Here is a 26,552-nt window from a genome sequence, read left to right on the forward strand (position 1 = left end):
AGTACCATCATCAATTGGCTACAAGAACAAAGGAGATGCTCAAGTAAGAGGCAATAAAGAGGAATGAAACTGATGTACCAGGTTATAAATGTAAATATAAAAGGAGTTGTAGTATGATTGATTAGGAAGAGAGTTGGTCTAGGAGCAATGGAGTTTAAGGTTTGTGCCAGGATAGGTATCATTGATTCCCTCTTTTTAGTGAGATAACTTACAGGAGAAATTCTTCACAAATTGCAAGCCACAATATCTAGCAGTTGTTGATTTGGAGAAGACCCTTGATAGGGTACAATGGTCTTTAGTCAGGTGATCACTAAAAAAAATGGGTATAGTTGAGAAAAACTGGGTATGAAGGGAATCAGAAGATGTAGTGTGGCAAGGGAAAAGTCTGAGTTGGGATGGCCATGAGGAATATATATAGAGGATGATGTTGGGTAAAGAAGTGTCAAGTAATCTAAATTGAAGGAACCAATGAAAAAGAAGGACCAAGGAAGACATGGAAGGAAGTAGTATAAAATTCATCTCAAGAAACTGAACCTCATGAAGGAAATGATAAAGCATTGCAATAATTAGCAATATTCTGTACCAGAGGAAACCCGTCCAATCCATGCAAACACAGAAAAAAAATAGATGTAAAATGCTGATAAAAGTGGAAACCTAAGATGCTCACCTTTAGTTGGTGAAGAGGCACTGGACTTGTTGGTCTGTTGTTGTGTTTGTTTATTGGCATCAACATACTCCAGCAATTCATTAAACAGTAATCGAATCATTTTGCTACTCCACAGAAGCTGTAGTTGTTTCACAACATATGGCATGGCTTCATGTAAACTGAAGAGAGAAAATTAAAAACAAAAAAAAAGATGGAAATTACTATTTTTAAATCTCGCAATGAGAGATATTCAGCTACAGTACTTTGGAGTAAAGATTATTTGCCAACATAACATGGCAGTCCTGGTTTAGGACGAATGTTGCTGTAATTTAGTCCCAGGAGACATTGTCTCCAGCTGGCTATATGACATGATCTGTAATCTTTATATTTTCGAACAAGGGAATCTAGCGCCCCCACTAAGCTCAAAACAATATCTGTGTATCACCAGCTCTAGCCAAACAATTATTCTGTGCTGATGAAGGGAAATAACCTGAAAATTGCAATACACAGATATTGTTTTGAGCTGAGTGGGGGTGCTAAATGCCCTTGTTTGAAAATATAAGGACACAGATCGTGTTGTATAGCCAGCTGGAAACAATGTCTCCTGGGGCTAAATTACAGCAACATTCATCCTAAACCAGGACTGCCATGTTATGTTGGCAAAAAATCTTTACTACAAAGTACTGTTGCTGAATATCTCTCATTGACAGATTTACAGAATTCACAACATGGTTTTGATTCTAAGTTGCTTGTGACATTGGGAAAGTCATGAATATCACAACATTTATAAATTTTGATTTATTATAAAGACAATTAAAATTCACATTTTCAGGGAAGAAGGAACAAGAAGTTCTGATTTATTGGGGAAATTTTTAACCTGGGTCACCTAATGAAGGCTGAAGGGTGTATCAGCCGAAACGTTGTGTTAACAACAAACAAGATGAGGACAAATATCCGTCAAATGTAAATAATGTTGATTGCTAGACATTTAAGTTTATGGAAGATTTAAGGTCTGATGATCACAACATAAAAAGAAGGCACACTCATCATAACTTACAAACAAATGCACAAGTGCATTTACTACAACAAACACAAATTACTGACCTTTGGTCTGTGTTTTGAGAGAACCAGCCTAAAACAGGGTGCCACAACGTCAGGTTCGATTTCTTGCTTTGGACGTATTTTTTACAACTGTCCAATAAATATATCATTACATTCTGAAAAAATACGAGCCAAGTAGATTTTGTGAGAGTTTTCAGCTCACTTTTGGTATTGTAGGAAAACAAAGCAAACATTTTAAATAATAAATCATACAGCAATAAATAATAACACAAAATTAGTGTAAGACTAGGCATGCCCCTTTGACCCACAAACAGTCAAGAAGGAAGGCGAAAAAATAGATAAATACAACCCTCTTAAGCCTGGCTATGGGAAATGAAGAAGGTGAAGATAGTGCCAATTATTGATGGTTCCTTGAGAACAGTATCAGAAGGCATCAAGAGGAATATAAAGGAAATTGGAATAGAGTGCCCAGTAGAACTGTTACAAACAGTTTGCCTCCTTGGCATGGACAGAATAATCAGGGAAGTATTAGATAGAAAAGATGGGCCTCAGCAAATATTCTGCTCAATTCCACAGATTTGCTAGTCAGTTGTTTGACCTTAACCAGTTGAGTATGTCCCTTGGGGGCTGGCCATATGTGCATCTCTGATCATGAGCAGAAGTAGTGGGGGAGTATCATAGCCATGTGTTGAGAGGAATTCTTTGGGGTTTGAATAACTCACCTTTGGAAACATGGGTATTTTGTTTAGCATCCTTAAACAAACCTTATTCAGGGACCTTTTGAGCGGGATGGCCTACTCGATCTCAAGAAAATTCTAACTGAGCCCCACCTGCGAGGTCATGCGCTGCTTGTCTTGATATGAGATCACTATGTCGCGCACATATGATTGTGATGCATGTGCCTGGTGTACCCTTATCTGACGGGTAGTCATGATGGGTATACTGGGCTTCATATATTTTACCCCAGTGTCACTTTGAGGGCATATACTACTCTCTCACTCAATAATAATAATAATTACCCTTTCGACTATAGGCACAAGGCCTGAAATGTTTGAAGAAGGGGCTGGTTCTTATTTTATTGACCCCTGAAAAGATGAAAGCATTTGGTCTGGAGTGCTAACATTTCTCACCACCCTAAAAATAAGGATGATGGTTATTCCTGTCTTTCTATTATTCTCCTTTCTTTTCCAACTGGGGTATCCAAGGTATCTACTGTACAGCAAGACATCTGTCCTTGTAGCGCTATACCATTAATCTCTCAACTGGCACGAAGCCCCCTCCCTTCAATACTAAACTTACCACCACCACCACCTCTCAGCTGATGAGTTTTGTCTGGCAAATTGCTTGGTGATCTTGTTGGTGCTGATAGTAAAAAGCACCCAGTACACTCTGTTAAATGGTTGGCATTAGGAAGGGCATCCAGCTGCAGAAACCATACCAAAGCAGACAATTAGAGTTCCCAGCCTCACCAGCTCCTGTCAAACCACCCAACCCTTACCAGCGTGGAAAACGGACATTAAAGGATGATGATGATATATGTATGTGCATCAGTGACAGAGACAGAGAGAGTGTATGAGACAGAGTCTGAGTTTCCCCACAGCATTTGCTGTTTATAAACAAAAGGTGCATTCAGAAAGGGTCATTTGTTTCCAGTTGTCTGTGAAACCATGTCTGGGCTGTTCATTTTCCGACAAACTGGAGGATTATTACCAACTTTGGAAACAAGTGAGAGTTGGCACCAGCAAGGGCTTCAGACCTTAAAAAATCCTGCTTCGATATAGTCTTGTCTGACACAAGCACAGAAGAGGTGGATGTTAAAAAGATGATAATATTGATGATGATGATGATGATGATGATGATGATGATGGTTAACATTTTTTTGTAAGTCCGGTAACTAATGTTTAAACAAAAAAATGAATCTTACCATAAATTTTAAAGTATTTTCAACCAAACCCTGTGAAAAGTAAGAAACATTGTATCAATGAGCAGTAAGGCTTTGATAACAAACAAAATGTATTGATAACATAAGCCAAATATATTTCACACTAAATAAACATTTGTCAATCTATAGTTTAACATTTTTTAAACAAAATACATAAATCAATGCAAAACAAACTAAAAAGCAATATATAGATAAATATACAATAATACATTACGATAAAACTGAATGTAGATAATATGTGAAAATAATTGCTAATTAATCAAGCTATGAACTTAATGAAAATAGATTATATATCATATTAAGTAATAAAATTTCCATAACAATATTAGATATCTTAATACATAATATATGAATATTACTAATATATTACTAAAAATATAGCTCCAGCCACATTTAGTGGTCAGTACTTCTTTATACAGCTGTCACTATCCACATGCATCACATGTCCATACCAGTGCAGTCTTCTTTCTTGCACACTATATCTGATTCCTTTTAAGCACTCTTAATAACATAATAGAATAATGAAATTATTATATATGGTTTTGCAGGTGCATTAGAACTTGTCAGAAAAGGTTAAAAGAGGAAACGGAAAGGAGGAAAAATATCAAAGAAAGAAAGACAGCAATGAAAGCTAGAAGTACAGTCACAGTGTAGAGAAAAACAGACAGAAAAGCGAACATTAACCCTTTCGTTATGTAATTATTTTGAGATGCTTTGTTTTCCTTTCAATTAATTTTAAATATAACACAGAATTTAGTAAAATAACTTAGTTATCATTAAGCTAGTGTTAGGAACATAATTTGTGACTAAGGTTTGGTGGAATATTTTGATTCAAAACTTAGGAAAACAAGACATTTGTACTCAGAGCCAGAACTGGTTTCAGCTGGGTTGGTAACGAAAGGGTTAAGAGTCATAAAACGAAAGGGTGCATGCACAGGTCAAGAGTATTGTTGGTGAATTTAGAGAAGCATGGAACTTTTCAAGAATGCAATATTCTAACAACTGATGTGAAAAGTTTATTCCATGCTTCAACAGTTCTGGTCATGAGAAAATGTTTCTGAAAGAAGCATACTTGAAACCCTAAACAACTCTACATTCTTTTTTTTTCTTTTTCAGTAACTTAGCTTGTATGGATGAAGACACTGGAAAAAGGGTGAAAACTGTAAAAACTCACCTCAACTTCAGTATAGCCAAGATGTACCAGATTAGCTATAAATAAAAATAACAAGAAACAAAAATAGTATTTAATTGGTGGTGCAGGTATGGTTGTGTGGTTAATGAGTTTGCTTCAGGTTCAGTCCCACAGCAGAGCAGCAGGAGCAAGTATTTTTCTGCTATAACCCCAGGCTGACGAAAGCCTTATGAGTAGATTTGGTAGACAGAAACTGAAAGAAGATTGTCATATATGTGTGTCTATGTGTCCTTGTCTTCACATGATAGTTGCAAGTGAGTGCTACTATCACACAAGTGGTGTCATTCATTTCTAATATTCGGTGAAAACATGGAAACATGTCAGAACTGGCAACAAGAAAGGTTAACAAGCCATAGAAAATTTGCTTCAACAAAGTTCAGTTGTGTTGTGCTCTTGAGCAAAGCACTTCATTTCACATTGCTCTGTGATTATTTCGACATCTGACATGTGGTACCTGTTGCACCTGTACAGGTAATGTCGATCTGATGAAGGGAGTCAGCTTGTCTACACAAACATCTGATCACTGTAAACAAATCATCTGTGTGGTTGTTTGGTAAGAAATTATCAAATTCTCATACGTCATCTCTAACGATGGCAGAGTCCATCATATACATGTATATAAAATGTCATCATTATCATTTAATATCCATTTTCCATGGTGGCACAACTGGACATTTCAACAGGAGCCAGCAAGTCAAAGGACTGCACCAAGCTGCAATATCTACCTTGGCATCATTTCTACACCTGGATGCCTTCCTTAATGCCAGTATGTGGGGGTGGGGGTGAGTAAATCCATGTGGTGAGCAGAGATACATGGTGTTACTTGCATTCATAAGGATGGATGGATGGATATATGTGCACAAACCTATATTCCCGAGCGTCATACTAATATATACTTTTGTTATTTACACCACCTGTCCTCGTCTGTTGTTATTTTTTGTATATTCTCCCATATATATATATATATATATATATATATATATATATATATATATATATATATATATATATATATACATATATATATATATATATATATTTCAGTACATATATAAATATATATATGTAAATTGGTATAGTGAGCAGTGATGAGTGGATGGATATATGTACACAAATCTATATATATGTATATATATATAGATTTCAATACATATATAAAAATATATATGTAAATTGGTATAGTGAGCAGTGACATATGACATTATTTGTAATTCTAAACCGATCTAAACACTGTGAAGGAACTTCATTTGATAAATAGAAATGATTCAAATGGGTATCAGACTAAGTAGTAGTCAATATAACTGACTAAAAACCTTTGCATTGATGCTCCAGCATGGCCACAGTCAAGTGACTGAAGCCAGGAAAAAAAATATTTAAAAAAAATGTTAAATCAGTTCTACAAAATAAAAAAGAGCAACAGGTAAAAATTCCAAAGACTAATTTCCAGAGTTAGTCTTAGGAAAGACTAACTCTGCAGGTTACAGCAGGAGGGACAAACTATTGGGTTGTCCGGAAAGTTCGTGCCGAATTTTAAAGGAAAGAAAAAGGTCAATAAATACTTGCCATTACATTTTTAATCAACCATTTTGTTGCACAATGCGTCTCCATCTTTCCTTTAACTTGAAAATACCCTCTTCCCAGAATTGAGGTGGTTTCATGGCAAATACGTCGAAAGGTAAGCTACTATAAATTGGCACAAACTTTCTGGACAACCCAATATTTAGTCTCATCCTGTGTAAAATCTATCCAGGAATATATAATTTAAAAATCACTTCTTTAACTTTCTAAGACATCTCAACGCTTCTAAAAAGCAAACTTCGTTTGTTTGTTTACGTATATCATAATTTGAATTTAACAGAAATATATAAGTTTTATTTGAAACACTCACCTAAAAGGCACAGAGCATAGTTTCCTTCTAATGAATTGAACACTATGCGAGTACTTTGTTCATTGGTTAATAAATCAAGACATCGTTTAAAGATACGATGTGTTACTAATGTGTTCATACACTGCAAGAGAAAAGCAAAAGGATTTTTTAAACAAAATCATGTAACAAACGTTTTGATGATAAAGGTTAACAAGTACATTGTCAGTGTGTCTGTTGTTCTTAAACGTCCTTTTTTGTCTTGTAGAATATGATGATGAATTTTGACAGATTCATCATCATCATCATTGTTTAACATCCGTTTTCCATGCTGGCATGGGTTGGATGATTTGACTGGGAACTGGCAAGCCAGGAAACTGTACCAGGCTCCAATCTGATCTGGCAAGGTTTCTACAACTGGATGCCTTTCCTAACAACAACCACTCAGCAGAATGTAGTGGGTGCTTTTATGTGCCACCAGCACAGGAGCCAGTCAGGTGGGCCTGGAATTGATCATATTCGGATAGAGCTTTTTATGTGCCACCAGCATGGGAGCCAGTCAGAGGGTACTGGCATCAGCCACGCTTGGATGGTGCTTTTTACATGCCGCCAGCACAGGAGTCAGTCAGGCGGCCCTGGCATCGATCACATTTGGATAGTGCTTTTTACATGCCACAGGCACAGAAACTAGTAAGAGGGCACTGGCCACAGCTACGATTTTGGTTTAACTTGACTCAACAGGTCTTCTCAAGCTTTTCTATTAAAGCTCAAGGCCAACCAATGTCTTGTGAGTGAATTTGGTAGATTGTGTAGAAACTCATTGTGTGAGAGTGTGTGTATGTGTCTTTTGTGTTTGTCCCCCAGTCCCCCACTACCACTTGACAACCAGTGTTGGTCTGTTTACATCCCTGAAACTTAGCATTCAGCAAAAGACATACATATACACACAAATAAGCCAGAGGTAGTAGATAGCTTCTGTTACCTAGGTGACCAAGTCAGTAGTGGAGGTGGATGCTTCAAGAGCATAGCTATGAGGATACGAATAGACTAGGCAAAGTTCAGAGAGCTCCTACCCCTGTTGGCAACAAAGGGCCTCTCTCTCAGAGTGAAAGGCAGACCGTATGATGCCTGTGTGCAAACAGCTATGCTACACAACAGTGAAACATGGGCTGTGACTGCTGAGGACAGGTGTAGGCTTGTAAGAAATGGAGCTAGCACACTTCATTGGAAAAAAATGAGTCTTAACATTTCCAGATGATAGGCCTTCATCAGAAGAAATAAAAGAATGATAAAAAGTGGCGATTTTTCTCATCACCATTCCTCATTCTTCTTAGTTTTTTTTTTGTCTGGTTAAGGACTATCAGCTGAACGTCAAAATACTTCCCCTGCTTTTTAAGTATTAAACTAATACATTTATTAAAACGTGACCCTCCTGAGTTGTCTTCTATTTGAGCTCATTGCACATTACATTGTATGGGATCTCGTATATGAAATAAATGTGCTTACCTCTTGAGAATGTGTATTGATGTGATAGATAACTGCAGGAACAGACAGAATATGGAGGAGAAACATAGTCATAAGGTTCTCAGAAAAGTTGGATGCCAACAGTGGTCTGAAATCATAAAGCTTTGAGTATTAGCATAAAGTAGTTTTGTAACAAAATACATACATGTGTGTGTGTGTGTATGTGTGTGCATACATAAACACATATATCATCATCATCATCATCGTTTTACGTCCGTTTTCCATGCTGGCATGGGTTGGACGTATATATACATATATACCATCATCATTTTAACATTCATCTTTCCATGCATGCATAGGTCAGACAGAATTTGTTGAAGCAGCCTTTCTATAGGTGGATGCCCTTGCTGTCACCAACCCTCACCTGTTTCTACTACACGTTTTCATGGAAGATTGGAAATGAAGGATGCTTGTATGATGATGATACTCATTCACAGTTATTAGGTGATATCATGACAGGGAGACACAAACACATAGACACATATATACAAACTTTTATACACACACGCGACAGGCTTCTTTTAGTTTCTGTCAACCAAATCCACTCACAAGGGTTTGGATGGCCTGGGTCCATAGTAGAAGACACTCAAACTTCTTAATCATATTCACACTTGTATGTACACTGTTGTGAAAAATGCTTTAAGCCACACTGCTCTGATGAGGGTAACATGGCTTTGCCTCATAGCTCTTTAGGAACTCATGTTATTTCATACACCTACATTATGGTTCTTTATTATGTAATAGTCAAGGAATATGCTATGGTTCACCCGAAACAGGTGTTAAGATACAACTGTTACATAAAAACCTCTTGTATATTTTGTATTTCATGTAACTATACTCATCAAATCTACATGTGTTTATCTGCCTTTAAATATATATATATATAATCATTATCATCGTCATCATTCACTTTCCATGTCCATGTTTGCACAGGCCAGATAGAAATTGTTGAGAATTTTCTATAGCTGGAAACCTTTCCTATCACCAACACTCACATGTTTTCCAAGCAAGGTAAGATTTCCCCATGACCAGACATGTTTTTACAGAAGATTGAAAATGAAGGACACAGGTTTTGGTTGGCCCAAAGCTACAGTTGAAGACATTTGCCCATGGTGCCAGGCAGTGGGACAGAACTGTCATACAAGTGGGGTCGTTTGTTTGTAGTCTTCCACAAATACAAGTTATGAAAAACTTAGGCTAATATCATCATAATCTGAGGTCCATTTTTCCCATGCTTGCATGGTCTTCTCCAGCACAGCACCCCAACATGTTTTGGTCCTTTGTCATCTTGTTTGTGAGATTCAGCCACCTGCAATCAGATGTCGCAAAGTCATTGCTAAGTTTTCTCCTGTGTAGATTCCTTTCATTTAGATTGTCCAGCACTTATTTATACAACTGTCAACTCCTACTGTCATCATCATATGGTTTCTACAGCAGGATGCCATTCCTAATGCCATAATGAAATAGTTTTAAACAAAACAGAAGATCTTCTTACCGAAGTGCTATAGTGATAACAGCTGTGAGTGATGTATTGCTGAAGACTGGTTTGGACCGAGCAAGACCTCGAGTAAGAAGAACCTGGAACAGAGAGAAAAAGATTCAACTGTTGCGGAAATTAAATTGAAACTATAAAAGGATTTTAAAACTATAGTAATCCCTCACCATAATGCGGTTCACCTATCACAGTTTATTATTTAAGCTTACGTTGATTCCTCCGTGGTGTTGTTTTGCATTTATAATAAAATAAATATATACAAATTATGAAAATAATCAAAAAGAATATACAGTACAATACTGTTCCTACTTTGCAGATTTTCACCTATCGCAATAGTCAAAGGATTATTGTATTCCACACTTCCATCATTCTTCATAGTTCAATGAATAATTATTAACCTTAGTAAAGACACACATGGACCTAATTGCCACAGTTTAAATTCATTAAAGACTAAAATGCAGTTTTTATATATATATATTGGTGTGTTTACGGGCCCATAACTTAGTGGTTCAGCAAAACAGACCAATAGAATAAGTACCACGTTTGAAAACTTTAGTTTTGAGATCAATTCATTTGACTAAATTCCTTCAAGGTGGTGCCCCAGCATGGCAACAGTTTAATGGCTGAAACAAGTAAAAGATAAAAGATAAAAAAAAAATCAATTCTTACAACCTACCTGTATAACACTATAGAAACCTTTGCTATTCAGAAACCCCATGATGTTATTACAAAGCTGATTAAGTCCAGGCTTAAGTGCCTCACCTGAAGACAAAAAAAACAAACAAAAACAAAGTAAAATCATCATCATCATCATCATCATCATCATCATACAATGTTTTAAATCCAGGTTTTGTCCCCATTAACAGGGGTAGCTGGATCTACCTCAATGCCATAGCAACCGAGGTAGACAGGTGCAGCCCACCCCAACCTCTGGGCTGGCTGGTGCCCATTCTTCTTTGGTATCATGAGGCGTTTTTGGAGCTGGATTTCCTACATAAGCATGCCCTTGCTTACCCCCAACCTCAGTTTCTAGATATAAGTGGTCTCGAGAAATATGGTGGAAAACTAGCTCAGGAAGGCAGAGATGCTACTACTCCCTGAGACCTTTTTCAGAGGCCCCTTACCAATAATAAATTCAGCATGAAATACAAACTAACACTTTTAATACCAAACTGCCCAAGACTGACCCTTGTCATCTGATGTAAACTTCCTGTTTTAAAGTGGTCTATGTTAAAACCTTCCATCAATCAAAGTTTGCTTTAGAAGCGTTGAGATATTGATGGAAAACACATATAAGGAAATAATTTTATTCTCAAATGCAGGAGAATGCTAATAAAATAGCAGGAACAGGAGAAACTCTCCATATTTTGAAGAAAAATCTGTCAGCAACCGCTGTTCATGTTACATTATTAACATTCTCCTGCATTTGAGAATAAAATTATTTCCTTATCTGTGTTTTCCATCAATATTTCATGGTAATTTATGTTCCAAACACCAATTTAATAATGACAAAGTTATTTTACTAAACTCTTCATTATTTTCAATATTAATTGAGACAAAGGCAGTGCATTTGGTGAAAAATAGAGTAACAAAAGGGTTAATATTTACAATTACATCTTCATAATAAACATAATTGCATTTTTCCACGTGTTTAATAAATATTTCTTTAATGTATGCATGTAAGAGTAGGGGGGGGGGGTCTATGTCTAATAGACATGGCAGAATTAAACAGTACAGGAAGCATAACAAAGACTCAACACAATAAAGAGCTACATTCTGAATGGTCATCAATGAAGTTCACCAATAAAGAACTAATATAGAAAGTAAGGCAGCCAAATGGTAGAATCAGTAGAGCATCAGATAGATTCCTTTGCAATAATGTCAAAATAACAGGAAATAAATAGTTACCAGTCTTTCCTTTCACTATACCCCAAGAACCAATACATGTGAAAGTAATTAGCATACGTAAATGAACCACAATTGCTTGGTTATCACGGTGATTTTCTGGCTGAAATGAAAAACAAAAATTTAATTTTAAAACTGTACACACACACACACAAGGCTGCATTGGACCAACAACGGTTCCCTGTCCACTCTACCTTCATCCATTTCTCCTGTATTAATTGTTTAATTTGTTCATTCTGTCCAATAATATTTGCCATTTTGCTCAGATGATGACAAGCAAAGTCATGGAATGTTAACATTTGCATATGCACATGCATGCGTACACACTCACACAAATGCACACATACACATGCACATATGTATGAGCTTTCATGCAGCAGCACTAGTAACACCAGTGTTGGAGAGGTCAGTTATGTCAAGACAACTAAAGTGACTTCAAAACCCTTTCATCTCTCTTCACTTGCCAGCCTCTTTATAGGAGGAGAGGCAAAAATGAATGGTAGCGGGAAGAGAAATATGTAATTAGAGAAAAGGGGTATGAGCCTACCAATTCCACTCACAAGCTGGGGATTATTGTAGAAGGCATTTACCCAAGGTGGGACTGAACCTGAAACCATATGGTCATAAAAGCAAACTACTTAACCAAACAGCCAGGAAATAAAATTTAGAAATAAATTACCTTGAGATACTTGAGACACACACAACAATTCCACAACACAGTTTTCAGTTGTTGGATCCAGGAAAGCACATGTTGTTTTTGCATTGACATGGCAACATACGATGTCTGAAAAATAAAAAAATAAACTCAAATAATTAACATAAAAATAATATAAGACTAAGAACACAGTTTATTAGCTTCACAATGTTTTAACATCCACTTCTCAATTAATTGTAGTTCAAACAAATAAACCTGAGAATTTATTAAGAACACAATTACTACCTATCACCTTGAACAGGATCCAGTTAACCTGAGAGCTGCATTTAGTCTCCAACGTCTGCTTCGGCAAGGTTTCCGTGGCTGGATGCCCTTCCTAATGCCAACCACTTTACAGAGTGTATTGAGTGCTTTTTTTGTGAGATCACCAAGTAACTTGCAGCACAAAACCCCTTGGCAGTGGTGGGGGTGCAGTATTGAGGAAGGTGGTTTTGTGCCAGGTATTGAAAGGCTAAAGAATGAAAGACGAACAGGAACAGGTGTGTTACTGCAGAGCAGAGACATGGCTATCCCGGCTGGAAAAGGAGAAACGATGGTGGGAATGAGATATTGGGGAATATGTTTGAGGAACGAGGTGAGCATATGAGAAAATAGGGGCAGTGGATGAGAAAGGGTGGGAAGGTAAATTTGTGAGAGTGAGAAAGAAAAGGGACAGATGGTAGAGATGAAGACAGAAGTGAAAGCAGTGAATGGGGGACATAGAGGTGTGGGCAATGACGAGTCTAGGTTTGGGGGTAATGTAAGGAAAATAGGAATGGGTCATGGGGGAGTAAGGAGGAGGTGATATGTGGTAATACATACACCAAAAAATAGGTGGAAATTTCAGAATCATGAAAGGAGACTTACTTTTGTGTTCTCAGACTGTACACTGAGAAGAAGGTAACGGCATACATACTCGTACCTCTGCAAAACAACAACAGAAAAAAAAGGAAAGATATTTTTGAATATCAACAAGAGGTTCGAATTAAAATCAATTGATTTAAACTGAAGCAGGCATGGATGTGAGGTTAAGAAGTTTCTTATTTCTTTATTGTCCACAAGGGGCTACACACAGAGGGGACAAACAAGGACAGACAAAGGGATTAAGTCGATTACATCGACCCCAGTGCGTAACTGGTACTTAATTTATCGACTCCGAAAGGATGAAAGGCAAAGTCGACCTCGGCAGAATTTGAACTCAGAACGTAGCAGCAGACGAAATACTGCTAAGCATTTTGCCTGGCATGCTAACGTTTCTGCCAGCTCGCCACCTTAAGAAGTTTCTTTTACAACTTCACAGTCCAGGACTTGGTTCCACTTCGCAACACATGAGGCAAGAGTCTTTGTTCAACGATTTGGAACAGAGTAATTCCTTTAATTAAAATTATTAGATTGAACCTCTAGTTATGGTCCAAGAGGATTCTATAACACCATCAGAATCTTACACAGAAACTGTCCTGAGCCATCAACGAAATTTATACAGAGTTGATCAACGTGCAAGAGATAACAGCCAAATCTCCCTCAAATCACATTCTACTACCCTAAAATAATAATGATAATACTTTTTACTATAGGCACAAGGCCCAAAATTTGGCAGGAGAAGGCTAGTCAATTACATTGACTCCAGTGCTCAACTGGTACTTATTTTATCAACCCTGATGGGATAAAAGACCAAGTTGACTCCAGCAGCATTTGAACTCAGAACGTAAAGAGCTGGAAAAAATGTCGCTAAGCATTTTATCAGGCACACTAATGATTCTGCCAGCTCGTTACCGTAATAATAATAATGATAATAATCCTTAAACAACCCTTATGAGCAGGATGGGCTACTCGGCCTCATAAAAAGTCATGTGCTGTCTATCTTGATATGAGGTCACTATATTGTGCACATAGGGTTGTGATGCATATGCCTGGTGTACCCTTATCAGACGGGTAATCAGGGTATATTGAGCTTTGAATGTTTGTACCCAAGAGTCATTTTGATGGAATGTGCTACTCTATCACTCAATAATAATAATAATTTTGGCACAAGGCCAGCAATTTCGGGGGAGCAGGTAAATTGATTACATCGACCCCAGTGTTTAATTGGTACTTAATTTATCAACCCCAAAAGGATGAAAGGCAAAGTCAATGTCAGCGGAATTTGAACTTGGAACATAAAAATGGACAAAATGCTGCTAAGCATTTAGCCTAGCATGCTGACGATTCTGCCAGCTCACCCTCTTTAATAATAATAATAATGAACTAATTGTCTACAGTGCTCAGGTGCACTGCAAACTTATTGGAAAAGGGTAAAAGAAAGAACGGAAAGCAGATATACAAATCAAGTAGAGAAAGACATCAATGAAAGCAAAGAAGTACATGCAGAGTACACAGATTAAAACACAAAAAGAAGGAAAAGTAAACATTAAGAGAGTTGTAAGAGGGACATTGACATGTCCAGACACACTAAATAATCTGTCTCTGGATACATTATGCCTGGGATCATTTAGGGCTGACCTGGGGCAAGACTCTAATTTTCCTGACCAAATCAATGGAAACAGTTTAATATAATTGGTTAAAGAGAAATTCCAATATTTAGTGGAATAATTACCCTTTTGTCTTCTTTGATATTAAAGACAAACAGAAACTTCTTTAAGGCAGAGAAAAGTTCCAGCACTGAAATGAAACACAAAAATAGATAATTAAGACATCAAACGAATGATATTTAATCAAGAAAACAACTGAAAATCATTAATGTTAATGTCTTCATATGAAATACTGTTTAGCATTCAGATTACTCTGTCAAATGTAATATTTATTTATTCTCATTGTTTTGAATTAATCATGCATTATCTTGTAGCCGTGAGACTTCAATGATGTAATAGTTTCTTGGTAGAATGAAATTGTAGGATAGTTGTGAGAGGCCAAACCTGACCAGTTTGAGTATAAAACAGGTAGAATATTTGGACTGGATATGACTAACTTAAATGCCAAAGGGCTAATATTAACACTGTGATCAAAAGAAAGGGCACAGGACAAGGCAGGAACAACAGACTAGGGCAGCTGTTTTGAAATTATTTGAGACTTGAAATGCTCTTTTTATAGATAACAAAAAGTGAAATTTTTTAAATTAAAAACAAGATTGGAATTCATTTCCTGTTCTCTGGATCAAATGTCTTCTTAGGAAGTTAAGTAGATATTTTTAGATAAACTCTGTTGGATGCTGTGAATGAAATATATACTTTGGCATACCAAAATATAAATTATTAAAAACTCATACATTTAGCTCACCTGGTCGTTGTTTTGGATTATATTCAATATCCATAGTCTGGGGTATTTGAAGAAGTAAATCCAACTCCTGCCTGTAAATAAAATACCAACAATAATAAATACAATAGAGTGATGCTGGGTAAAACATACAAACATTATCATATGAAACAAATAAATATAATCATAATCATTGTTTTAACATTCACTTTTCCATGATTGCAAATTTGTGTAAATTTCATGAATTTTCCAACCAAATAGTTCTGCTGAAAGTTCTAGGAGTTTTGACAGAATATTATAAAAGCTGGAAGACTGAATTCCTGAGCAGAACAACTTTAAGTTCTACATAGAACTCTACCAGTCAGTTTTGTGATAAAGTGTTCCTTTTTACTTATTCTCAACATTATCATCATCATCATTGAACGTCTATTTTCTAAGCTGACATGGGTTGGATGGTTGGACGGTTTGACAGGATCTGGCAAGCAGCAAGGCTATGTTGAGTTCTACTGTCAGATTTGACATGGTTTCTACGGCTGGATGCCCTTCCTACTATGAACAATTTCCATATAAAAAAGTAAAATATCTTAAGCAATGAAAACTATTAACTGTCACAATAACCATCTCATGGATGCTGTTTTATTCAAATAATTGTTGTACTTATGTAGACACAACTGTTCTGAGTAATAAAAAATATGGAAGCATACATAATTGTTAATGTGATCATTTTCATCTTCTCATGCAGCCATAAATAATATTGTGTATTAGCATAAATGATTTACTGACCAGAACCATTAAAGAAATGAAGACTAACTTTATTGTATAATTCAAGAATTAAGGATATTTCAACTTACCGAACTTGTGTTTGTAGTTTGACCCGGCAAACATGACCTCTAAACAAAGACTGTAAATGGAGAAATAATTTCATTTAAACACAACAAAATCAATTTAATTCATGTTTATTTAAACAATAAGAAATGTTAACAAACATTGAATCATGATATTACATATGGCACTACATCATCATCATCATCATCATTTTAACATTCACTTTCCCATGTCTGCATGGGTTGGATAGAATTTATTAAAGAAGTTATTTCCTACAGCTGGATGCCCTCCTTGTCTTTCCAATCAAGACAATATCTCCCTATGCCCAAACATGCTTCACAGAATATTGGAAATTAATGACATTCATTTACCATAATTATGTGATGTCAAGTCAAGAGGGGACACACACACACACATACACACAATGGATCTCTTTTAGTTTCTGTCTACCAAATCCATTCATAAGGCTTTCATCAGCCTGGGGCTATAGTAAAAGACACTTGGTGCTGGTGTCACATAAAAAGCACCCAGCACACTTTGTAAAGTGGTTGGCATTAAGAAGGACAGCCAAATGTAGAAGCATTATCAAAGCAGATGATGGGCCCTGGTGCAGTCCCCAGCCTTATCAACTCCTGTCAAACCATCCAACCCATGCCAGCATGGAAAACGGACATTAAATGATGATGATGATGATTAGTAACTGCATGAATCTAATATGTGTTAGTCACTCCATGGCTTAATAGAAGAGTGAGTAACTCTTTGACTTAGCAACAAACTAGTTCTTTAAATGGTTTAAATTTGCTGAAACAGTTGTTAAAAGAAAAGAAAGGAAAAAAAAACGAAATTAAATTAAGAAATTAGTCTAGAATTACAACCATTGTTAGACAAAGTCAGAATTAAAATGTTTATATATTTGTTTATTTTGAGGATAATGTTTTACTTGGATGGTATAGCAGAGGCAGGGTGAAGTGAACCATTATGTATTTGAAGGCCACATTCAATTAAGAGCAACCTAATAATGTTTCATTGTATTAAGTGTGAACTAATAAGGCTGTACTAAAGAAATATTTATTAAGCAAATGGGAAAATGTAATTGTGTTTATTATGAAAATGTAATGTATATTTAAGATCCACTTTTTCATGCTCACATGGGTCAGGTAGAATTCATTGAGGCAGATTTTCTACAGCTAGATGCCCTTCTTGTTGCCAATCCTTACCTGCTCCCAAGTAAGGTAATATATTTCCTCATGATCAGACACATCATCATCATCATCATCATCGTTTAACATCCGCTTTCCATGCTAGCATAGGTTGGACGATTTGACTGAGGACTGGTGAAACCGGATGGCAACACCAGGCTCCAATCTAATTTGGCAGAGTTTCTACAGCTGGATGCCCTTCCTAACGCCAACCACTCAGAGAGTGTAGTGGGTGCTTTTACGTGTCACCCGCACGAAAACGGCCACGCACGAAATGGTGTCTTTTATGTGCCACCCGCACAAGCCAGTCCAGGGGCACTGGCAACGATCTCGCTCGAAAATCCTACGGGAGCCAGTCAGGCGGTACTGGCAACGGCCACGCTCAAAATGGTGCATCTCATGTGCCACCTGCACAAGAACCAGTCCAGGGGCACTGGCAACGATCTTACTTGGCTTGCACGTTTTGTTTTAAGATTAGAAATGAATGACACTGTTTGTATAACGGTGAGGCTTATTTGCAGCTATCACAAGAAGTCAAAGTAAGGAGACAGCAATGCACTCACACCCACACACGCATTTATGTAAACAATGCGATCAAAGATATAAAAAACATATTATGGGTGTTTATGCATATTTCAAGAGTTATTGCTCTTCCACCAGCAAGACATCCAACCCATCAACTACTGCTACTGATGAAAGAACAAGCATTACCAGTTTTTGCTATCTTGGATTGCATTGTTTATATAAATGTATTTGAGTATGAAATATCATGACTTTCAGTGCTGGCTCTAAATTCTATAGAAAATCATCATCATCATCATCATCGTCGTCGTTTGACATCCGTTTTCCATGCTGGCATGAGTTGGACGGTTCAAATGGGGTCTGGGAAGTCAGGAGGCTGCACTAGGCATCAAACTGATCTGGCAGTGTTTCTACAGCTGGATGCCCTTCCTAACGCCAGCCACTCTGAGAGTGTAGTGGATGCTTTTTACAAGGGGCCAGTGGGACTGGCATCAACCACGATTGGATGGTGCTTTTTATGTGCCACAAGCATGGAAGCCAGTCAAGGCGACATGGCATCAGCCACGTTTGGATGGTGCTTTCTGTAGAAATAAACTTTAAAATGAGGACATTGCACTGTAACACAAAAGCACGGCACAATATTGACTTGTAAACCTTTAATATGCTTTGTAATATATTGTGGTTGCAAAACAAAATACTATGTGCTAGCTAGCAATTAATATACACACATATACAATGGGCTTCCAGCAGTTTCCTCTCAACCAAATTCCTTCACAAAATGAGTTATCAATTAAGCTTTTGATTACTATAAATATAGTTTTCGATGTTTGCACATTGTGTGTATGTGTGTGTAGATGGATAGATAGATAGATAGATAGATAGATAGATAGATAGATAGATAGATAGACAGAAAGATAGAAATATAGGTAGATAGACAGATAGACATACAGATAGATAAATATATATTTACTTGAATTTTAATGGCAGCATTGTCTCTCCTTCGCTCAAATGCTCGTTCTTCTCTGGCAGCCTTGGTTTGTTCTAAAAATTGATTTTTCTTGGTATGATCAATTGAGTTGAACATCTGCAAGGTAAGAAATCATTAAAATGATGACAGACAAAAAAAAAAAAAAACAGAAAAAAAATATAGTTTAAATTTCACATCAATCAACATGAACACTGGCGTATATAAACACTAAAAATAATAATAAGATCCTTTCCAAGTCATACAGACTTACAGGGCCAGTTTCCTGGTTTCCCTGGTGTGTCCCACCGGACAGGATGCTGGTCCATCGCAGGATTACTAATTTTTTCCAGCAGAGTGGACTGGAGCAACATGAAATGAAATTTTTGCTCAAAAACACAACACACTGTCTGGTCCAGGAATTGAAACCACAATCTTGTGATAACAAGTCCAACACCCTAACCACTAAGCTATGCACGTTCCCATATATAAACACTGGTACATGTTAATACTAGAATGTAGTAATGCTGGTACATCATAATACTGCCACTGTAAGGTCCAGTCCTTGTTGCAGGGTGGTGGGTTGTTTACCCCAGGCTCCTGACAGACAGGTGAAAGGTAAAGACCAGACTAAAATGGATCACCTCTGCCTACAGGTAAAAATGGGTTTTATAAGGCCAACACCCCTACCTAGAAAAAAAAAAAATCAAAGTTACACAAGCAAACAATGACAATTCAAAATGAACAAGATCTGGGAGAAAGACAGCCCCAATTGGAGAAGGGTCACTGATGGCCTATGCTCTGTAGGGAGCGCAAGGTTTAAATGACGTGATGGTAATGCTAGTATATATTTATTTCTTTATTGCCCACAGTGGGGGGGGGGGTTAAACATAGAGGGGACAAACAAGAACAGACAAAGGGATTAAGTTGATTACATCAACCCCAGTGCATAACTGGTACTTAATTTATTGATCCCAAAAGGAGAAAGGCAAAGTCGACTTCGGTGGAATTTGAACTCAGAATGTAAAGACAGATGAAATGTCACTTAGCATTTCACCTGGCAATATACTAGTATATAAAAGGCGGTGAGCTGGCAGAATCGTTAGCACACCGGGCGAAATGCTTAGCGGTATTTCGTCTGTCTTTACATTCTGAGTTCAAATTCCGACTAGGTCCACTTTGCCTTTTATCCTTTCGGGGTTGATAAATTAAGCACCAGTTGCATACTGGGGTCGATCTAATTGGCTGGCATCTTCCCCAAAAATTTCGGGCCTTGTGCCTAGAGTAAAGAATATACTAGTATATATTAACACTAGTATGTGTTATTGGTGGTATGTATGAACACTGGTGCAGATGATTATGACTGTTGCTTAGACAGATCTGGCATAACACATGATAGCTTACTAACAATGAACAATGTTTGAGAAGTTAATCAAATACGATGTGATCTTTATCTTACAAAGTTTAGAGTTAATGAAGTGAAGGTATAAGTGAAATAGCTTTGAAAACTTGAAGACTAGTGTTTTGGGAGAGAAGAAAGTTCTTCAATGAAGCAGCCTTTAGTATGAAGGGTTGTATATTAATATTTCATGAGTTAATAATAAAAGGGAAGGGGAGAGGTAACATACAGATAAGGGGACAGCAGAGATGTGGAAGTTGGTGAATTGGGAGAGTTTTTTAAAACTTATCTAGTTTGAACTGTTCTTGTCGTCTTATCATACTTCAACCTCTCAACACCAGATATAAAGCCAGCTCTCTCTCTCTCTTTCTACAATACCTCCATCTTTTGTCTTGCAAGTTAATTGACAAACTCACTAGTGCTGGTGCTAAGGAAAAAGCACCTGGTATACTCTAAAGTGGTAGGCATTAGAAAGGATATCCAGTTACAGAAACCATACTAGAGCTGACTTTAGGGCTTGATGCAGTCCTGTTGAACCATGTAGCGCATGCCAGAAAGTCATGAAAGACAGACATTAAATGATGATGATGATGAAGATGAATAGGAAAAGAATTCATAGACATTGGGGATCAGTAAGTGGGCCTCACTTATGCATTTCAGTGAATAAATTTACATCACGCCAATTAGCTTTTATGTTGTATAATCAAAGTTAGTGAGTAGAGATAGTGTTGTGATCCCACATATGAGTACAATATTCCACTGTGAGACAAATTAGTGAAATATCAACAACTATCTGTTGACCCTGATGAGAAAACCAAGTTTCTTTGTACAAGAGCTGATTATCAGAAGTGGCAGTATAGTGGAGTTCTTTGAAATAATTCACATTTGTATTTTTATATTAAACCTTAGCCAGACAGATCCCCTGTGTATCTTATGACATAAAATATAACAATCATATGGTTGTTTATATATTGGTGTGAATTACATATTTTGTACTACTATCTCTTCCTTGATGTTTACCCTTCACTGAACCTACTTCACATATATCAAATCTAAGAAATGTAAAAATGCTTTGGTTGATATCCATGACTTTAATCACCACCAAACAAACATCATCCATTTTCATTAGTCACTTTTCCCGAGCATTGTCGAATGTTTCTTAAAACTAACTCCTTCCATGGCCATCATCATCATCGTCGTCGTCATCGTTTAACGTCTGCTTTTCATGCTGGCATGGGTTGGACAGTTTGACCGAGGACTGGCGAGCCAGAAGGCTGCACCAGGCTTCAATCTGATCTGACAAAGTTTCTACAGCTGGATGCCTTTCCTAATGCCAACCAATCCAAGACTGCAGTGGGTGCTTTTTATGTGCCACCAGCACAAGGGCCAGTCAGGCGGTACTGGCAACAACCACACTCGAATGTTGTTTTTCACGTGCCAGTAAGGTGACGCTGGCAATGATCACGCTCGAAAGGTGCTTTTTACATGCCACCAGCAGGGGAGTCAGTGGCCCTGACAACAATCATGCTCAGATGGTGCTTTTAATGTTCCACTACACTCAAATTCTCAACCGATTCCTATCCGACCAATGCTAGTCTTTCACCTTTATAACTCAATTCTCACTATCATGTAACATGTTTCTGATATACACATCTTAATCTTTTATGATGATGATGATGATCACCATCATCATTTAAAGTCCATTTTCCATGCCAGCTTGGGTTGGACGATTTTACAGAATCCAGTGAATTATGTGTCTTGTTCCAACATTTGCTTTGGCATGATTTTTATGGCTGGATGCCCTTCCTAACATCAACGACTTTACAGAATGTTCTGGGTACCATTTTTGTGGCACAAGCACTGGTGAGGTTGTTATGTAGCTCACAGGACTGCCTTTGACTGAGCGAAGGCTACAGTTGAGAAGGAGTTAGTTTCAAGACGATGATGGGGGTTAAATGTATGAAGAAAGGGGTCAGAACAGGTTTTCTTACTGTACAGGAGATACATGGCTGCTCAATAAAAGATTGTCAGAGTTTTGGAGTAAATGTCTCCCGAAGTTTCATGCCCCATGGGGAAGGGAAGCGGGTACGGAAGGGAGGGGCAAAAACGTAAACAATTGAAATTTTTGACAAAACAGAATAAAAAAAAACAATTTTCCGAATTGTAATTTACACATTGGACTTAGGTCTGTCGTGAGCCAGAGCTTAACTCTGTGACTGAAATTACAACACTGCACTGAACAGGATGTCAGACGTTCACGGGGTTAACTTCCTAGTTATTGCAGGAACTCATTTACACCCGACTAAACTGGGGTAACGTGAACTGAAGTGTTTTGCTTTAAAAACACAACGCACCACCCGTCTTCGAATCGAAACTACGATTTGATGATGTGAATGCAACACCGTAACCACTAGGCCACGCGCCTTCACATATTAAACACAGTAATACTAAAAAATGAAATACAAAGAAACCCTTTTCCCAGGAAGTTCCATAGGACAGCTATTCTAGAACTCTGCCGAGAGATTAATATCTTATCTTTAGAAGAAAAGTCCTAAACTTATTCCAAACCTGAAGATTTTTATTCCAAGATATTGTCGTCCACTTCCAATAATTGATTAGATTAGAGAATTACTATAACTTTTGATTAATTTTTTCCCTCTCAGCAGTTCACATATCTTAATTCTTGAAACAATAAACCCAGAATGAATTTAAGAACACAGAATGGACAAAACTGGATGAACTTGGGAATTTTCATATGCTAACATCCGAATCGTTTTACTGAATTTGTCGAAGAGCTGCAGGAATAATTACGAATTCAGAAAAATAGGCTAAATGCCAAACGACTAAAGGTAAACAGAGAAAAAAAATAGAAATCCAAATTAATAATAGTGAGCACGAAATAGCAGTGCCATTTGATAAGTGGCTTTGTTCAATATCAAGAGAGCGAATGTGTAAGAAGACCTGATTAATGTTTACTCGGTTAAAACAATGGATAGAACTAAAGCGAAAGAAAATTTCTGGCAAATTGACAAAGAACCAAAACTTTAGATGTGCTGGATTAAGATTAAGTCATTATCCGGAGCAAGCAAGTGTATTAGGTAGTCGTTTCAATGGTTTGGTTATCTTATTCATAAATTAAAAAACAAAAACAAAATCAATATGCCATGTCGAAAACATAAACACGTTTCCTTTTGTTCTGTCGCAAGAATTACTCAAGCGAAATGGAAAATAATGTTTTTGTTTCTGTTCGTTTTGAATTTGAATTACAGACTAAAATCGTTTGATATTAGAGTAATTTAATATGACTTTTTCGACTAAGGAACATGAAAGACACGTTGTATTATGGTTTTCATATTGCGTGCCAAATGGTTGCATGGCTGGAAACAAAGTTAGATCATTGAATACTCTATTACCAGATAGTTGTTTAAAGACCTATGCTGATGTAACCGTATTTACGATATACAAAATGGTAAAACAACGAAATATTGTAAGATACGGAGTTTATTAATAGAATGTATTTACTAACAAAGAAGGAAGTGGTTTGTCCTAACAGCATGTTATATGAATGTCTTCAGTAGCAAGTGTGGTTGTTTTCATTTCAGTTAAATCATGTGGAAGATCAGTAAAACAGGGTTTTCACACGGAAATTAAGTAACAAATATACTCATGAATAAAAACTATAGAAAGAGGGTTCCTTGCACATGAACGAACAAATAAATTTGTAAAGAAAATGAAGGGTGATGGTGCTCATGCCTCTCCTATGTTGTTAATAATATACATAAAAATTTCCAGCTGAATATCTTGAGAATCTTTGATGAGAAAAGCCGATTGTAAACTAAGTGTGGAATAATCGTGAGTTAATATTCCTAATTAATAACAAAATATAGTTTAGATATAACCAAATATCGTAACTAGTAAGGATAAGAATAAATCTATTCGATAAAGATTAAACATTTAAGTACCTCTGTTATTTTTTTTATATTTCTTATTGAGTCAATGATTTTTCCGGTCATTGCCAAATCTAATTAATGAATTTATAGTTTAGAAACATCGAAACATTCTTGCTATTTGCCAATTACTCCCACAAATCAGAATTATCAATTTAGTCATCGGACCACAGCGATACAAAGAAGTGAAACTAGACATGAGACAAGAAAAAAAAAAAACTTTTAAGATCGATAAAGAAGAATACAATTTTGTTTTCATTTAATTAACAAACAATATGATAATTAAAACAATTTCAGTAATAAGGCGATTAAAGTATACGCTTATGCAAACACTATAGACCCGTGTATATATAATAAACATACATGGATGTATAAGTAATCAGGAAACAATCGGCTACTACCGTTTACGATGATCATTTAATAAATAAATATTACATAATCTACATATTTTTCCAAAATTTGCTGTAAATATTGAAAATGTAAAAACGATTTTCGATTTTCTTCTAAGGCTTCATTTGTTTCTATTCTTCAATGATATAAACATTTCAAACATCTTTTTAATAACTAACGTAGCTCCATAATTTTTTTTCCTCTTTGTTCTGGCAACAACTTTGAATAATAAACCTATTATGTATGTTATGAAATAAATAATTCATCCTATGTATGATATATATTAAATTAAAAATACACAATCAGGACGGGATATATATATATATATATATATATATATATATATATATATATATAGTGTGTGTGTGTAAGTATGTAATTATGTATGTGTGGGTATGTGTATTGTGTATATATATATATATATATATATATATATAGAGAGAGAGAGAGAGAGAGAGAGAGACACACACACGACAAACTTAAAAGAGACGAAGCGAAACGTTTACCTTTTTGTCTCCGTTTCATCATTTGCTTTTATCGGGTACAGTCCAGGTGAGAAATAAAAAAACAGAGACAAGAACCAAAAAGGGAGCAATTTAAGTAAGACTATCAGAGGAAGTCAGTAAATGCCTAAAATATTGACCCCACGATGTTAATAACATTAATACACACACACCTGCCAGTCACAGCGATGGACCATCAGGATAAAGTTTACATTTTACAGCAAGATATTCGACAATACATGGCGTAGTTTTTTTTTTAATTCAATTAAACTTCTTAATATATTTCCTCCCCGCTTTAAAAAACTAATTAAAAATGAAATTATATTTATTAATTCGGAATATAATTGGACTCTAAGTCAAAGTGTTTATCTTTGTCTTATTTTGACATTTAACTTGGCAAATTATGGTGAAGGTAATTGATTCCCGTCAACAGCCGAGTTTGGGTTGATATCATCCAATCATAACATTTTAGAGAAATAAGCTAAAAATAACTGTGAAGTAAGTCAACAGATACGGATATCAATAAAGTTTAACTGAAATAACTTTCGATACGAATTTAAGCGACTTATCATGGAAAGTTAGTTGTTTCTATGGCAACAGTAGATAATTTTTAAGATTATAATAGGGGGTTGCAAATTAGGTGGGGATTTGGTGTGAAAGGAACCTTAGTCGTGTTACGTAATCACGTCTGCAGATTAACGTGTCACAAGGAGAGACTATGTGACTGGTGCTAGCTGAGGCTAGGACCATATTCCGTTAATAGCAATATATTCCGAAGACGGTCCGATATGAAGGCTTCTTATGGAATAGGTCGGTCTAACAACTAAATTTGATTTTTCGTATCTTTTGACATGACAAATGACACACAAAAGAAAAAAGAAATTATTATTATGTTATATTTCATACATAAAAAAAACGAATATATATATATGTGTGTGAAAAATGTTATTCTTTTTTTTTTCTTTTTAAATAAGAACGGGGAAGTTGAATGGAAAGATCCCAATACTATCTAATGTGAATGGAATGCAAAAAAGTGGGATACGGAACTTGACTGATAAAAGAACAAAACAAGAAGACAAAGGAATTTCCAGTCTCTACATCATCTCTAATCAGTTTATAAGTAAGCAAAGGAATGCGGGATATTATGCCGTTATTATTAAGTTTCCTTCTGTTATAATTCCATTCGCATCTTGAGTGTCCTATCGGAATATGTTAATCTTTTGTGTGCAC

The 26,552-nt window shown here is 36.4% G+C and overlaps 1 protein-coding gene across 2 annotated transcripts in view; it reads right to left on the reverse strand.

Annotated features, from left to right (window-relative positions):
• Nucleotides 1-25,522, reverse strand: part of LOC106880100 (ubiquitin-protein ligase E3B) — a 52,673-nt gene extending 27,151 nt beyond the window's left edge. For both annotated transcript variants that reach the window (XM_014929916.3, XM_052975268.2), the window contains exons 1-16: nt 25,326-25,522; nt 19,090-19,203; nt 16,425-16,474; nt 15,598-15,668; nt 14,918-14,982; nt 13,192-13,248; nt 12,310-12,414; nt 11,634-11,733; nt 10,402-10,487; nt 9,726-9,808; nt 8,213-8,318; nt 6,731-6,851; nt 4,825-4,859; nt 3,633-3,662; nt 1,751-1,863; nt 668-825 (exon numbers count right to left, since the gene is read on the reverse strand). In XM_014929916.3, coding sequence (XP_014785402.1) covers nt 668-825; nt 1,751-1,863; nt 3,633-3,662; nt 4,825-4,859; nt 6,731-6,851; nt 8,213-8,318; nt 9,726-9,808; nt 10,402-10,487; nt 11,634-11,733; nt 12,310-12,414; nt 13,192-13,248; nt 14,918-14,982; nt 15,598-15,668; nt 16,425-16,474; nt 19,090-19,203 — 1,294 coding nt within the window. In that variant the 5' untranslated portion in view covers nt 25,326-25,522. The remainder of the gene's footprint in view (nt 1-667; nt 826-1,750; nt 1,864-3,632; nt 3,663-4,824; nt 4,860-6,730; nt 6,852-8,212; nt 8,319-9,725; nt 9,809-10,401; nt 10,488-11,633; nt 11,734-12,309; nt 12,415-13,191; nt 13,249-14,917; nt 14,983-15,597; nt 15,669-16,424; nt 16,475-19,089; nt 19,204-25,325) is intronic.
• Nucleotides 25,523-26,552: the final 1,030 nt, after the last annotated feature.

Source organism: Octopus bimaculoides, chromosome 1, assembly GCF_046866305.1.
Source record: "Octopus bimaculoides isolate indiv1 chromosome 1, ASM4686630v1, whole genome shotgun sequence".
Lineage (NCBI taxonomy): Eukaryota > Metazoa > Mollusca > Cephalopoda > Octopoda > Octopodidae > Octopus > Octopus bimaculoides.